At 44.6% G+C, this 15,719-nt stretch overlaps 1 long non-coding RNA gene and 2 gene segments (V, D, J or C); 2 read left to right on the forward strand and 1 right to left on the reverse strand.

Annotated features, from left to right (window-relative positions):
* The window catches only part of LOC148120162 (T-cell receptor alpha chain constant-like), a 296,690-nt gene that overhangs the window by 207,313 nt on the left and 73,658 nt on the right, over window positions 1–15,719 (forward strand).
* LOC125401954 (T cell receptor delta constant-like) lies at window positions 4,294–11,842 on the forward strand. The segment is given in 5 exon segments: window positions 4,294–4,372; window positions 8,960–9,238; window positions 9,723–9,788; window positions 10,119–10,232; window positions 11,220–11,842. Coding segments are annotated over 4 exon segments (522 nt in total).
* On the reverse strand, window positions 14,187–15,147 carry LOC148120163 (uncharacterized). Its single transcript, XR_015739389.1, has 2 exons — window positions 14,906–15,147; window positions 14,187–14,706 (listed from the first exon to the last, which is right to left on the reverse strand). It is a non-coding gene; the product is annotated as an uncharacterized LOC148120163 (long non-coding RNA).

The following is a 15,719-nucleotide window of genomic DNA, read 5'->3' on the forward strand; positions in this document are numbered from 1 at the left end:
GGGCAGAGGCATGTGGATCTCTGTGAGTTTGAGGCCAGTCTGGGCTACAGAGCAAATACCAGATCAGGCTCCAAAGCTACAGAGAGAAACCCTGTCAAAGAACCACTGCTCTAGGACCAATGTTCTATATTTTGTCACTATTGAATAAATAGTAATAATAATAACAATTTATAATAAAAACTCCTTGCCAGTTTACATTCCTTATCTCTCCTTTGGAGGACAAATTTTGTTAAAATGTCACAAGTGAAAAGCTTGGATTTCTACATGACGCAGAAGTTCCCCTCTGTTTGTCTTGGAGAATAGCCCCTAGAAGAAGAGAAATAAGACCAGCGGGACAGGAAATCCTACCCAGTGGATAGCACATAGCTTGGCATCTGAAGCAAGGGTTGCTGTAAAAAGGAGCACATTGGTTTTGGATTAGGCTACTGGCTGAGGCAAAGCACTGACCTTTCTCAGAGGAGCCTGTTTATCCAGAGGTCGAATCATGTAACTCGTTCTTCTTCCTCTGTGACCATTGTTTTTTTGACAATATCTTTGTTGCCTATGTTTCTAAGTCACCAGATCAGATGTCTCAAATGATGGAAAACTTCACCCAGCAGGGTTAATTGCCCAAGAGATGGTTTTAGGATCAGGGACTAAGTGTTTAATTAAATGTAGGGTGGGTTTGTGTTTCAGTTAACTTTCTTGATCTCATGTCCCTTCTGGCAAGGCTTCATTGTCCTCCAGAAAAATGGTTCAACTTCTGTGCTTTCACCACAACCCGGCCCAGGCCATGGCTGTTGTCCTGGTAGGTGGCTGTCATAAGGTGTGACAAGAAATTTATTCAAAGACAACTGAGAACCAAGTTTTGTTCCTTCTCTTTGGCAACTATGAGACATCACTGAACTCTGATTTCCTCTGGTTACATGAAAGAGCTCCCATGAGCCTTTGGCTTGGACTCACTGTGATGCTAACAATGCTCCAAATAATAAGACCAAATCTGGCAAGAAACCAAGGGAAGTGCAGCATCATGAATATCTTGTGACCACCAAAATTCTGTGATTTTGTGAAAAATAGCACAGAAAGAGACTCCGCTTTTTCTATGTATCTTTCTAGGAGCCTGTGTAGATCACAGGGGCTTTGACAAATGGGAGCCAGAGCTATTTCTGGTCCTAGCGCCCACTTTCCTGGCTCCGTGAATGGAAACTGGGTTCTCCAGGGCTTAAGAAAGAGGCCCAGACACATTTTCTATACTTATCCCCAGTGACAGCATCAGCTCATGAAGTTGGTTACAATGTCTGCTATAGTATAGACTCCAGTGTTTAAGTAGTATAAGGTTTTGATGTGAATGTTTTATTTAGTTACAGGAACTCTTGAACAGACCCAACGCTCTTGTTATGAACTCTTGACCAGACCAAAGCGACCCTCGCCCTCAAGCACTTTGTCCTTTCCTGTCCAGCTGACGCGGCGTGACCTGGTGGTCATTAGCTTACTTGAGCCTTCCTATAACTGTTTTTGCTTACAATGGCCATTTAGCATTTCAGCAAAACCAAAATGATTCCTTTCTCTTAGGGAAAATAAGATATTCAGCCAAAAAATCTAGGGATAAGAGATGGTAGATTAAGGAGCTAGTTGCCAAAAACCTAGAGACATTCCTAAATATCAACAATTGGAAGATAAAAGGAGTTAAACGGGCTTCAAAATGCAGAACCCCAAAACCTTCAGAAGCTTCTATTCCTCATGCTACCCTCATCCGCCAACCCTAGGCCAACAGACGAGGTGGACTGGAAGGGATGAGTAGCAAAGAGCCCAGCTGATGCCTAAGCTGGCACTGAATCAGCGCAGCCTGTCTACGGGAATGGGCGCCCACTCATCAGAGAACCACGTTGTGCTCGTACCCTTAGAGCAGTGGTTCCCAACCTATGGGTCATGACCCCTCGGAAGGGAATGCGTGACCCTTTCATAGGAGTCACACGTCAGATAGCCTGCTTATCAGATATTTACACTACAATTTATAACTGTAGCAAAATTACAGTCGTGAAGCAGCAATGAAATATTTTTATGGTTGGGGTTCATGACAACATGAGGACCTGTATTAAAGGGTCTCAGCATCAGGAAGGGTGAGAACCACGGCCTTAGAGTTACTATAGCTCAGTTTCAATGACTGAAGTTTCTCAGGATATTGGGGATGGGGTCTAAATCTGAAATTTATTAGTTGCTGCAGTGAATTACAATAGAATTTGAGGGCCAATAGGTCTTTCATAAGAAAATACTTGATGCACAATGGGAAACTCTATCCTGAAGACTAATAAAAATAGATTTTCTACAACTACCTTGAAAAGCCGTAGGTCGGGTTTCTGGTTCTGGCCCTCTCTCTGGCTGGGAACTAGGGCCACAGCAGCTTTGCTCAGATGAGCCTCTCTTACTCTCAGAGGAAAAAGGGTTGTTGTCATGGTGAAAAGTTGGGTTAGAAACAATGAAAAGACTCAAAAGAAGCCATTAAATGTGCTCTATCATCTATTTATCTGTCTATTGAGAGATCGATTGATCTGTCATCTTGGTCTCTTTTCTTTTTCCTTGAAAACTTGCATTACACCAGCAAGGTTGACTGCAGGCTAGGTGATCCCCAAGATCCCATCCTAGCCAGGGTCATGCTTACCTCTTCTATTAGCTCTGAACCTGGAGACTCTGCACAAGGTCTTGGGGACCTGTATTCACCCACGGAAGCACAGCTACTGGCTGCAGAACAGTAGGGAAGTGAGGGAGTTCTCCTAGAGGCGCTGTCCAAAGGTAACACAGTCAAGGGTTTGCAAATCCAGGCTCTAGATTCAGTGATTTGGCTACCAACAGTCAAGAGCTGGAGCCAAGACAGAGAGCAACGGTCTTTCAAATGACCTCCAAAATGCCAAGCCCATATCTCTTACATGGTGACATGAGAGGTTTCCGTATTCTAGAGGAAATAAAGTGGGAACAGTACAGGGAAATAGGAAGTCTGGCAGTCCTAAGTGACTGGTACTGTCAACTCGGTCTCTGCCTTTCAGAGGATAATAAAACCTTAAGGGTTTTTGTTTATTTAATAGGTAAGGGTTCTTCATTGCCTATTGCTTCCAGGGATTTGCTTAGTATCCTTATTTCTAAGGAGAGGAAGCCAGGGCAACGAAAAGAAGGAGGGAAGCCATGTTATGTTATAGTGATCGCAGCCTGATTGATGTTTGGCAAATTGCATCTGAGCAAATAGTACTGTGTTTCATTTTCTCTTTAAACCATTTCTACTTGAAATTCAGAATTATCTTCTGTGTTAAGAGTCAAATCTTTGAGGCTACTCCTTTGGGTGAGGGAAAGGGGGTTGAAAAACAAATGCTTACCCTCTGTTGGGCCACTGACCACACGTCCCAGCAATATCCTACTTTCTTCTCTGGGTTCTGCCAGCGGTGGTGGAAGTTAATGCGATATGTGAAGCTCGGTTGGGGAAAGTAAGAATTTTAAATCAAGTCTTCAGGTCTAAGAGCTTCAGCTTCGATTAATGGTCCTTAACTGGCAGTCTCTTTTCCCTGGCTCTCGCTCTACGTCCTGAGTTTGGTGAGAGATCGTGTGATCCACGTAGTCATATGATTACTATACATTCCTGAGACGTCCATCAGGCTCCAGAATCAGAAGAAATTATAAAACCAAACTAAATGAGGACAGCAGCACAAGGACAGACCTCCTTCCTACACGCACTACACAGCGCTAGTGGGGTCCTGTCAAACACAGTCACTTTGCTACTCAACTTTCGGGTCCCTGGCCCTTTTCTAGGCTCAGCAATTAGGAAGCAAACTCATTACTACCATGAAACTCCCTGAGTAATGGAGGAAAAATAGGACTCAAATCAGGACACACTATCTGTGGCTCAAGAGAAAGGAACCAAAGTATGAGAAAATGATGTTTCAAAGGCCTCCTGTCCTTGCTTTTCAGTCAGGGTAAGGAAGTTAGTAAGCTATCTCTGTATCCCGCTATTGTGCTTTTCTTGGAAAGCCTTCTCAGAAAACTGGGAGCTCAATTTGACTTCTTGAAACCAGCAGTCTGTCACCCTCTCTTGCCCTACTTCAGCCCTGTCCCGGCGCCTCTGAGATGGAAACACCCTGCTCACTTTCCTACCCAAACGTTCAGCTACTATTAGCTCAAAGAAGGGCATTCTGTGTACTCGGCCCCTGTCCTATCAAGGACAACTTTGTAATTCTCTGAACTGTGGGCTCTACAGGCTGAGGCTCAGGGTGTGGGGAATGGCACAGATGTTCAGGCTCAGGCCCAGGGCTAGTCCCAGACTGGTTATCTGTAAGCAAGGCTATAATGTGCTCCTGGAACACCCGGCAGATGTTTTTTGGAGCTGGCACGAAGCTCTTTGTGGAGCCCCGTAAGTAGATCTTTTTCTTCACTTCTGTGGATAATTTGAGTCCTGAGACTAGAACTACCACCCAGTTTATATTACAAATTATAACTAGTAGATTTGCTTACATCTCAGAGACAGAGTGGAACAGAAAGGAAGGGAGCCAGCACGAGAACACTGAGCTACTCACATGTTTCTGTAATTGCTTTTATTTTTAGTATACAGATACTAAAACTCTAGTCTTCACTTATTTCTCAAATCTTCAGGTCAACCTAGAAAACAGAGGAATCTTTTTAAAATTATATTAGTAAATGTAGCACTGGGGGGAAGGGCGGCAGGCACAGGCGCACTCGGGCTCAAACTCCCCAGGAAGTGGCTTGTTTCCTACACACACCTTCGGCTAAGCTGACTAGTCCATGCCTCCTGACAGAGCACAAATATCCCTCCGCTAGGAAGGCTTTGGAGACAGGTGGTTAACCAGGTGAGAATGACCAGGTAGAGCAAACCTTAGGGCTTAAGTAAAATCCCAGATTGGCAAAGAACCGTGAAATTCTGAGTGACATGTGTTATAGATGCCACAGTTCCTAGAGAACCAATAAGATCATAAAGAGCATTTAGAGAGCGTGGTCTCTTATCTCTCCGCTGTTTGCCCACATGTAATTTTAGCACTGTATGAGTGTCTTAAGAGAATGACTGAAAATGAATGGTATTGTCCAAGTGAATACATTTGAAAGAAAGCGTTGAAATACAGTCACATTCGTGGAATAATAAGAGATTGTTCTCAAAGATACACAGTGGAATCTTTCCTTTAAATGTTATCTTCAAATATTTGTTTAAATCAAATGCAAAGTCGACTAAGTTCCATACGACAACTACATGGAGTACATTCTACTTCTTTAAAAAGAAAGGGTCAGTTCAAACCAGATAGCTGTTTTCTTTGGTTACCATGCCAACCAGAGGCCAATGAATTGATTGAATAAACTTTTCTTTCAATTGTTTTAAATGAAAGGATCTTAACTTAGGGAGAGAGCCTGAGAAAATGTTTTACTAAGTCAATGCTCTGTGTTCAATTCGAAACCCCAACAAATACATTTAAGTCTCAGCTTGTGTGTGCATGCATGTCTCCAGAAAACCTTGCCAGCTATATAATAATATTCATGTTATTCAGAAAAATCTCCCTAACCCAAATGTTAATTGATGATAATCTCTTGATGTGTTTAGATTTTAAAATCCCACACAAGCAGCTGAGCAGGAGGATTGAGTGTGAAGTTAGCCTTAACTACTTAGAGACCCTGTCTCAAATAGCGAAAACACAAGCAAGCTTTCACTGTCCAACTTACTCAAATTGAATCGTGCTCTTGAATAACTGACAAGATGGGTTTGAGTTTGCTTTGGTTAGTTTGATTTTTTTTTCCAATTGAACAAATTTCTAACTCCTAACTCTCTTGAAAATCAGTCACAATACATCTTAAGCCACAAACAGGATAATGAACAAGAAATGCCATGCTCCTGGAAGGAGGCAAGTAATGAAGACTTGTGGTTTCCAGCCGTTAGTGCTGGGGTTATCAGTTTTGCTAGCAGCGACTGCAGTGTGTAAGAAAACAAAACAGGAAATAAAAAAAAGCAAAGGTTTTCTCACGAGTGAATATTCTAAGAAACTCTTTTAAAAAAGAAAGAGAGGAAGAGAAAGAAAGAAAGAAAGAAAGAAAGAAAGAAAGAAAGAAAGAAAGAAAGGAAGAAAGAAAGAAAGAAAGAAAGAAAAAGCCAAATCTTGTCTAGAGCTAAAGCCAAAATAGTCAAAATCTTGGAAATTTGTCTCCTTCCCTGAGTGCCAGATCCCAATCTTTCATTTGAGCTTCTTGATGAAGAAAAAATAAAAAGAATTATGATGTAGACATGAGCAAGCCTTCTCGGGGCAGCTTGTTCTCTTGGGCTCACCCAGATCCACCATGATCTATTTATACTGTGGAGATCAGCAGGCACCTTCCCAGTAACAACCACTCCTCTCAACCAATCCGGACCCACTGACCTGGTCAGAGCTTTACTACCATGGATCCCATTGCTAAAACTCAAACCCAGATTCTGGATACAGCACTAGAAAAGTCAATTCTTTTTTACTTGCATATGCACTACCAAGATTTTCTGCTTAGAAAAAGACCTGCTGTCTTGATCATAATCCATAAGAGATACGTACATTGTAATTCAACATAGTTTTCATTTGATACCAACAACCCCAGCTCTTTATTAGCAAATACTATGAGCCTATGGGCTCTGTTCACGAGAGAAATTACTGTTGAAAGTCAGAAATGAGTTTTAGGATTAGAAATCTGTTCACAGGTCAGTGGCTGCTCCTTATTGTAGGGAAGAACAAGGCTCTTTCTATTGTGGTTATTCAAAGATAATGTAGAATCCAAGTCTCTATAGACACAAAATTATCACAATTCAGAAGCTTCTATCAGGCAGTATGAGAATTATTACTGTCTTTCTCAACGTGTCAAAACTGCCAGTTTTAAGGAAAGAAAAAAGTGCATACCTAGAATAGCGCTGGGTTATAGTCAAAGCAAGGTATGAAAGTAGAGGCAGGTAGAGGATCCAGTTCTGGGACCAGCGTTCATTCCACAGCCCCTCTTAGAATAAAGTAAGTAATTGGTTTAGCTTGCTCTATGTACTTTCTGGGGATGATAGCTGTTATCTGCTGATGGTGTTTGTCTCCAGTACTAGCACTCAGGAGACAGAAACAGAAGAGTCACGAGTTCAAGATCATCCCTGACTATATAGCAAGTTCAAAGCCAGTCCGGGATGCATGAGACCCTGTCTCCAAAGAAATGACTCCAAGGAGGTAGCAAACACCTTTAGTTTCACCACTTAGGAGGCTGAGTGAGGTAAAAGGATCAAGAGTTTGATCAGCCTGATATACATTTAAAGACTATATCAAACAAACATAAACAAAAACACTCAGATTGTATAGTAGGCAGGCCCTTGGAAAAGAATTCATATCCACCCAAACGGAGAGAAATCCAGCCTTTCCTTCCAGTGCAGTCTGTTCCAGTCTACAGAACAAGGAAAACACCTTACAGTAATCCAACTGCCACCCTCTGAGTTTGAGTTGATTTTGCAGACCTTTCTAGAAGCCTGTGCTTTTAACTGACACAATGCAAAGTATGAGTGCCTTCCATAATCTCCTCCAAGGGCTCCCATATTTAAAATTAACCAGCTGACCCAGACAGATATTCATCCTGACCTCAGTTGTCCAACTAACTAACAAATCATAGATAACTAAAGTCCAGCTTGGGTTTTTAAAAAAAAATGTTTGTATATGCACAGATAGACATGTGTGTGCAGGGGCACACACACATGAGCACAGGAAAGCCAAAGGACAACACTGAGTATTATCCTCAGAAATACTACCTATCTCCTTTGAGACAGAGTCTCTTGTTGACTTGGCGTTCACCAAATAGGCTGGACTAGCTGGTCAGCAAGCCCTGAAGATCCCATCTGTGCTCCCCAGTGCTAAGATTACAAGCACTTGCCACCATGCTGGCATTTTTATGTGGGCTCTAGAAATCAAACTCAGGCTCTCGTGCTTGCAGAGCAAGCACTTCACCAAATGAGCTATCCAGCCTTCTTTGGTGTTAGAGTCCGCTTTCCAGTGGATATCCACACCCGATTCAGGTGCACGCCTTCCCGAACTCGGGCCCACGAGAATGGACGACTGTCCTGAGGGTTAAAAGAGACACACACAAAAAAAAGAGACCTTTGCTCATTTACCAGAGTAAATGGCCACTTTATTAAACTCAAGTCAGGTATTTATACCAGTGGGCAACCAGGATCAAAAAGGCAAGGCCTCCTCCCAACAAAAGCAGGAAGGAGAATAAAGGCCCCAGTAAAGGAAAACTCCTCCCACCCAGAGGGGGCTGGGGAAACTGGCCTCTGTGGGAGTTTTTCCCCAGGCAGGTGGTCGAGGGTACAAGGCAATGTCAGACAGATTAGATGGGCCTTGGCGCCTGAGCTTCTTTGAGGCAGGTTGAGAAATTACCATTTTAAAGTAAAATAGATCCCTCAGGCTAATGTACCAGGCTGTAGCAGAACCAAGGACGGAACTAGCAGGAAGCTTAGCTGGTTAGCGTAAACATTATTTGCATCCAGTATTTTGGTCTCAAGGATCAGAGAGGACAGGGTCCCACACTTTGGGTTGGGGTTTGGGTTTGGTTTAGTTTGATACAGGGTATCTATAGCCGAGACTGTGCTGCTACTCAAGGATAACCCAGAACTCCTGATCCTCCTGTTTCCATCTTCCTGCTGGAATCAGTGGTATATAGCACCATGGTGGGTTTATGCAGGTCAGGGATCACACCCAGGGCCTTGTATTAGATCCTCAGTTCTAGATATTTCTTTATAGTTGCTACACCCCATCTCTCTTCCAATCCTGTCTTCTTTCCACTCCTTAATAGAAGCCAAACTAACTGTCCCTTCTTTCCTCTCACCTTGTCCATATGTCTATGAAAGGCTATCAGGGCTACCACCAACAAGGTATAGAGTGTTCTAGATTCTAGCCAACACCAGTTTAATTCTCCTAAGACTGTAAATTATCATCTCAGTTCATTATATTTTCAGAAATTCAGCCTCCTACCAAGCCATCTGTTTTCATCATGAAAAATGGAACGAATGTTGCCTGTCTGGTGAAGGACTTCTATCCCAAGGACGTGAATATAAGTCTCAAGTCGTCCAAGAAGATAGCGGAATTTGACCCTGCTATAGTCATCTCCCCCAGCGGGAAGTACAGTGCCGTCAAGCTTGGTCAGTATGGAGATCCGAATTCAGTGACATGTTCAGTTCAGCACAACAGTGGAACTGTGCTCTCCACAGACTTTGAACCACATGCACATTCTCCCGGTGAGTATCTAGCTTGAAGGAGCTAAGATGGGAAAACTGGAGGAAAAGAGAAGCGGGCAGTGTGAGCCCAGCATAGATTACTTCTGATTTAGCATTATGCTGTTAAAAAAATAAATAAATAAAAATAAACCCCGAAAGCACTCATCTCTGGCTAAGAAGGAATTGCTCTGCGTCTCTCCTCTTATTTAATCCCCTCCCTCATCTTCACCAACCACGGTCTTTTTCATATAAATGCCTGGCACCGAAGGTATCATTTAAATCCCAAAATTCAACAAGGGTGGTTGTCTCATCATTGACTGAACACCCTTGTTCTGCCTACAGATTAGAGACCTTGATGTTGTCCTGATGACGCCAAAAGCCCCAAATCGGGGAAATCCTCTGTAGAAACAGCTATGACCCTCTTGTCCTCAGTTTACCAACCCAGAGTCTCCTCCTTTTGCTTCTTGCTTGCCAATTTAATCTCAACCATTCTTGTTTTTTCTAGATGACATAAAACCACCAGAACCAGAAAGTGCCACAAAAACTTCAGAGACTTGCCATGGCTCAAAAGGTTAGTTCAAATAAAGTGGTTAAAACAAATTCTGTCATTGTCACCTGAGACCTCAAAGCGTCAAACTTCAAAAGAAAACAAAAAATCATACTGAGTCCACTGGCTCCCCGACTCCATCCCAGCAGAGCTGGCCAGACTGTGAGCCGGTGTTTCCCTCCTGTCTGGGTGGGCACAGGAGCCTGAGGGCTCTGAGTGCTGTCTGGCACCACGCTGGGGGTACAGGCCAGGAAGAGCCATGGCCATTTGGAACAGACTGGTGACAGTTGTTGGCACTGTAGAGAGAAATCTGGCCCCTCCTGAAGCCGCTGTTTTACTTTTATTCCATCATAGTTCACAGCGAGAAGGTAAACATGACGTCTCTCATAGTGCTGGAGCTCCGAATGCTGTTTGTCAAGAGTGTCGCCATCAACTTTCTCTTTACAGCCAAGTTACTCTTCTTTTAAGGTAAGAATTTCTCACTTCATATTCGCAACTCCACCCTAACTATACTATAAATTGGGAAGGATGTTTGTTAACAAGGAAAGTATGGTGGTACCGTCCCATAATTTTAGCACTTGGGAAGCTAAGGCAATAGGATTGATGTGAGTTCAAGACCACCCTTGACTTATAGCATCAAGCTGGCCAGGGCTATCAAAAGAAAGGATGGAAGGAGGAAGGAACAAAGAGGGGGACTGAAGAAGGGAAGGAGGGAGGAAGACAGAGAGACAGAGAGACAGAGACAGAGAGAGAACATGCTAGACTTGCCTATGAAACTCCTCTTTCCTGGGGCTGGAGAGATGGCTCAGTGGCTAAGAGCACTGACTGCTCTTCCAGACAACAAGAGCTCAATTCTCAGCAACCACATGACAACTCACAACCATGTGTAACTCAAATTCCAGGTATCTGACACCCTCTTCTAGCTGCCCAAAGCACTACACATGCATGGTCCACAGACACACGTGTGAGTGAAACACCCATGCACAAAAATAATTTATTTTTTTTCCTCCCCTTATTTTCCCCAGTATTTCCAAATGTTTATCAATTTCTGTTCAAGGAATGACCCAAAATTTTGAGGTTTGGATTGATTCCTAAGTACAGCCAATAATTCCCAAATGGATATCTAGTCCCACCTGCTACTTCACTCGCAGTCCGGAGGCCACAGGCAGCACAGCAGTATAAAGAATGTTGCCCTAGGCATCAGAAAACCAAGTTTTAGTCCTGACCTTGTGACTAGGTCCCTGATTCCATGGCCAGTTTGCTTAACCTCTCTGGGTCTGGGTTTAAGAATGGTTAAAAGAATGGTTACTATACCAGCAGAACCTCTGCCATGTTCCACAATTGATTAATGATGTCTGTAGTGCTGAAGCATGGCATCCCAAAATAACATCACCCCTGCAACCCCTTCCAGAACTCAGGGTCTATGATTCTGTAATGACTTTCCTTGACTTACAGGCTGGCTGGCATGAGGAGACTATGATTCCTGAAAGAAACCAAAAGCTTACAAGGCTTCCAACTCCTTAGTGCTTCGAACTGACCCATCACCACTGCATCTAAAGGGCTAAAGGAAAACCAGCTTTTCTGTGATGGCTGCAGCCAGCTAATCCTCCATTCTAGTAGAAAAGGCCTGGGGAGAGATGTTTGTGGGCCTGGTTTTACACGCTGCTTTATAAAAGCATGGAAAGCTATGGAAATATAGACTTATTTTCTTTTACCCCTATAACTGTTATACTTTGAAAATGGTGTTCCATCCTTCTTTATTTACCCAGAACTAGAAAGTGGGGAGCAGTAAGTCACCAGCTTAATTACCCAGGAGGAAAATGGTCTTGGGAGAGAGAACGTGTGTCTTGTTAGCTAAACATGGAAAGCTGCAATCAACCCACTCCTAGCCAGCGCCCCTCCCTCCCCTGAGGCCAGTATGGTCCACTCTCTGTCTTTGCTCCCACACCATGCGGAGAGTTTTCCCAGCAGCACTAGGGCGCCAAGGACTTCAGCACTTTCTGTTTCTCCTAATACTTTATGTTCATTTTTGGCTCCTGAAGGCACTCCAAGCAGGCAATAAAGCTTCTACAATCACATCTAATCATTCTCCACTCTGTTACCAAAGATGAAAGTAAAATACAGAGAGGAAGGATACCTCTTTCTGTGAACTGACTTCACGTGCACAAACTGGCTGAGTCCCAGACACAGTACAGAGGGTATGGAACTGAGACCTGTGCCCGGCCTGCCAACCACTCACTGGGCAACAGTTTTGGAAGCAGGGACAGGAATGTGACCTCTCTCTTTCTCCCTGTGAAGGCAGCACCTTTATTGTCTTTTTCTGGCCAGTCTGTGCCCTGGGCTTTGACATCACTGGGCACAGATCCTTTTGCCTTGGTCTTTGATGTTGGTGCTTTTCTGCCTTTCCTCTCAGGCCTCTGCTGCATTTGTTAAGCCACAACCTCTGCTGTCACTTACAGTGGACCGCTTGGGAAGAAGGCACTCAGCTCTGTTGAGCTATTAGTCTGCTGGAAGCCAGAGTGGGCATGTCAGCCACACCACAGCTTCCTGACCCAGGCCTGAGGGGCCTGTCTGGAGGAGTAGGCCCTGGTTTCCTGCTCTGTGAGCACAGCAGCACCTTCAGTGTGGGGTTCGGCTCTGTCAGCCCAGCCCAGCAAGGCCACAGCTTTATTGGTATCACTAAGGTAGGAGCGCTGTGGTTTCCTCAGCTACTACAAGAAATATAAAGCAGGGACCGTGGTGTGACATGAGCAATTACCCCTGGCAATTCCTCTGCCACCATCGGCCACAGACTCCAAACCAAAGGAGGTAATGATGCTGGGAGGCCCTGGGCTCAGGAAAACCTAGGAGGATAAGTCAGATCTACCCAGGGAACAGCAATGACAGCATTCCACACTTCACCTGGTACGTATGAAGACTGCCTAGTCCCCAACACTCACTTCTGCTTCCTGGCTGTGACATCAGAATGCTATTCTGAAGTTGTTAGAAAAGATCACATCCTCATTTTTCAAAGGGACCAAAACATTTGCCCTGCCCGCCCCACCCCCAGGAGAAAAAGGTTTGCACTTGGGCAAAAGTCTTTCAGTGAGGCAGATATATTGCTAGGAACAGAACCAAGGTCTCAAGACTGTCAGCCCAAAGTTACTGTCCCATGAGCTCACTGCATCACCGAAATGAGGACAATGTGTCAATCTAAATGTCACTACATGGAGCTTCAGGACTGCCTCTTGTCAGCAACAAATGAGACGAGTCTGACCCAGCATGCCACGGAAAAAAATCCTAGCACATCACGGGATTATAAATTTCTTCCACCAAAATGAACCTCCAAAAGTTTTAATAACAAGTTTGATTACAAGATTTTCCTACAGGGATGACATTATCTTCTTGTTCAGATCCACCACCACCCACATTACTCTCTCATGTTCCTAACCCCTCCCACTGGCCCTCTCCCTCCCAGAAATTGTTCTTCCTCTGCTCCCATGTGTGTGTGCGTGCACACACGCGCGCGCGTGTGTGTGTGTGTGTGTGTGTGTGTGTGTGTGTGTGTGTGTGTGTGTGTGTGTATGTGAAGACTGGAGGCAGGATCCAGGAAAGATGCTGCCTTGGGATGGACCGTGACCTGTGGTTTGCTCACCTCATCCTCTCTGTTGCTCCACATACTGGCTACATTTCACTTACTGTGTCTAAAATGTGTGCAAACTCCTGCCCAAATTCATTTTGATAAGCCTCCTGGGTCTGGCTCCAACAGAGTTCTAGAAGTACAACACGGTATCCCTGGCTGTCATGAGCCATCTGGGAGACTGGGAGACTATCTCTTACTTCTGGGCTCTTCCATCCCTAGGGTTGTATCTAATAACTGACGGTATATTTAAGATGCAGACATTAATAAAGAAGTAGAGAAAGGTGAGAGCATGTCTCAGAAACTGAAGGGGCATCTGTTTCAACATCACACACCAGTTATTCCTAGAGGAAATGGTCTTGTCTCAGGATACCATTAAACTCCACACTCAGCACCTTAGAAAATGTGTGCAGTTCTTAGACAACTGGCCAGGGATGATCTTCAATGAAGAGAGAGAAACGTTGTGCAAACAAAATAAGTAAAATGGAGGCTTCAGAGCACACTCAGGAGGAACAACATGACTAACATAGCAAGATACAGGATGAAGGTAAGATAAGAGTGGATTTAGTAATCCACTTGGAGTCTCAGATGAATGCTTACTAATTAATACACAGCAACGAGTAAGAGATGGTGGAGATGCAGTGGTGGTGATGTCCCTGGCCTGACACCTGCACCATCCTGATACCCTCACAGCAAACAGCACAGGCTCGAGGGTAGAGAAAAGGTATTTCCTCAAGTTGTAGTTCTCCAAAGCCAATCACAGGAGACGCAGGTGACAAAGGCCCAGTGAGCCAGAAGGGAGATGTTCTGCTCCTTGGAAGCCAGAGTCTTCCCCAGCTGTGCCCAGGCCTTTTATTAGCAATCACTTGGGGGCACCACTAAAGGCTAGGCTTGGGTACAGATGACTGAGAAGGATGCCTGACAACCTGATATGTGACTTCCTGTAGAAGGAGGCCACTCCTCAACTGTGATCCAGGGGTTTAGGTACAGGCTGCCTGGGCACCTGCATCACAGTGGTGTCTGAAGCACAATAGTAAGTGCCACTGTCCTCCGGTCTCACTGGAGAGATCACCAGGTGGAAGGTTCTGTAGACCTTGCTGTGTCTTACAGAAAACCGACCTTGAACAAAATCTGCTTCATAGAATCTTGTATCATCCCTGAAAAGGATGAACTGAAAAGACAGATCTTGCCTTCTGCGATACCAAAATAAATCTGGATTTGGAAAATTTCCATCGTAAGTGCAAAGCAATGTTACTTCACTGCCACTTGCGACTGTCTTGTCAGGTGAGCTCTGGGTCAGCGGGATACATAGCGCATCCTTGTCTGTGAAGAGGAAATGAGACAACTGTAACTTCTGAGTTCCCAGACGCTGACCAGCTCAGAGGAACTCAATAGAGAACAGGAATGAATGTCACAGGCAGAGAATGACTAGACAGAAGCTAAGCAGGCAAGAACAAGGGACCAAGCTTCCAAAGGTCAGAGAAAGGGAAACGGGTACAGGCAAAAGGAATGCACCTCTTACAGGTGAACAAAAGGCTGAGAGTCAAGCCAAGAATCATCCTTTAGATTCGTGCAGGAGGCAGCGCATGGAGGAGGCCGCTGGGAGCTCTTTAATCTTCACAGGGCTCTGGACAGGCTGGAGATAGACCGGAAATGAGGGGAGGCAGGCAGACGCTCACGTGACTGTCACGTGACTGGGTCAGCTGAAACTGTGAGGTGAGCGCCTCCACGAGGGACTGCTGCTGTTTACAGAAATGTTGGTCTCCAAACCGTCTAGGACTGAGACTTCTGACAGTGAAAATGAATTGGTTTAAAAAATAAATGTGAGGAGGGGTGGAGGGAAGGACAGAGGGAGGTTGAGAAAGTGGGATAAAGGGAAGGAAACTGCCATCTTCGCAACGGCGTGCTTTGGCATACCCAATTCATAAAGTAACTCGCTCTCCATTCTGAGGGTCTCTGATCGTAGGCTGGGACCAGTCCATGAATCACACTTCAAGTAGCCCTGTCTCAGGGCACCTGACATCTGTGCATTCACCTTGTAGAGCTCGATAAACAGAGCAAATGGATTAGTCCCTGTGTAGTATGCAATGTGTAAAATCAACACGTAAGTCCGTTACCCCTCTGTGTAAAGGTGGGAAAATGGCTGAAAAAGATTGTTTCTAACACCTTTTCCAGCCTTGGACCCTACAAGTCCTTGGTTTCTGGTGCTTAGGGGGTGTTTGCTGATCCTGACAGTGGTTACTGCATTGTGCTATGTATCTTCCTGTCTCGTGGGACGGTCCACAGCCTACACTTGGCTACAGCGGTAAAATTACTGCCCCAGAGAGAGCTTCCTG

This window comes from Myodes glareolus, chromosome 12 (genome assembly GCF_982192425.1).
Source record: "Myodes glareolus chromosome 12, mMyoGla1.1, whole genome shotgun sequence".
Lineage (NCBI taxonomy): Eukaryota > Metazoa > Chordata > Mammalia > Rodentia > Cricetidae > Myodes > Myodes glareolus.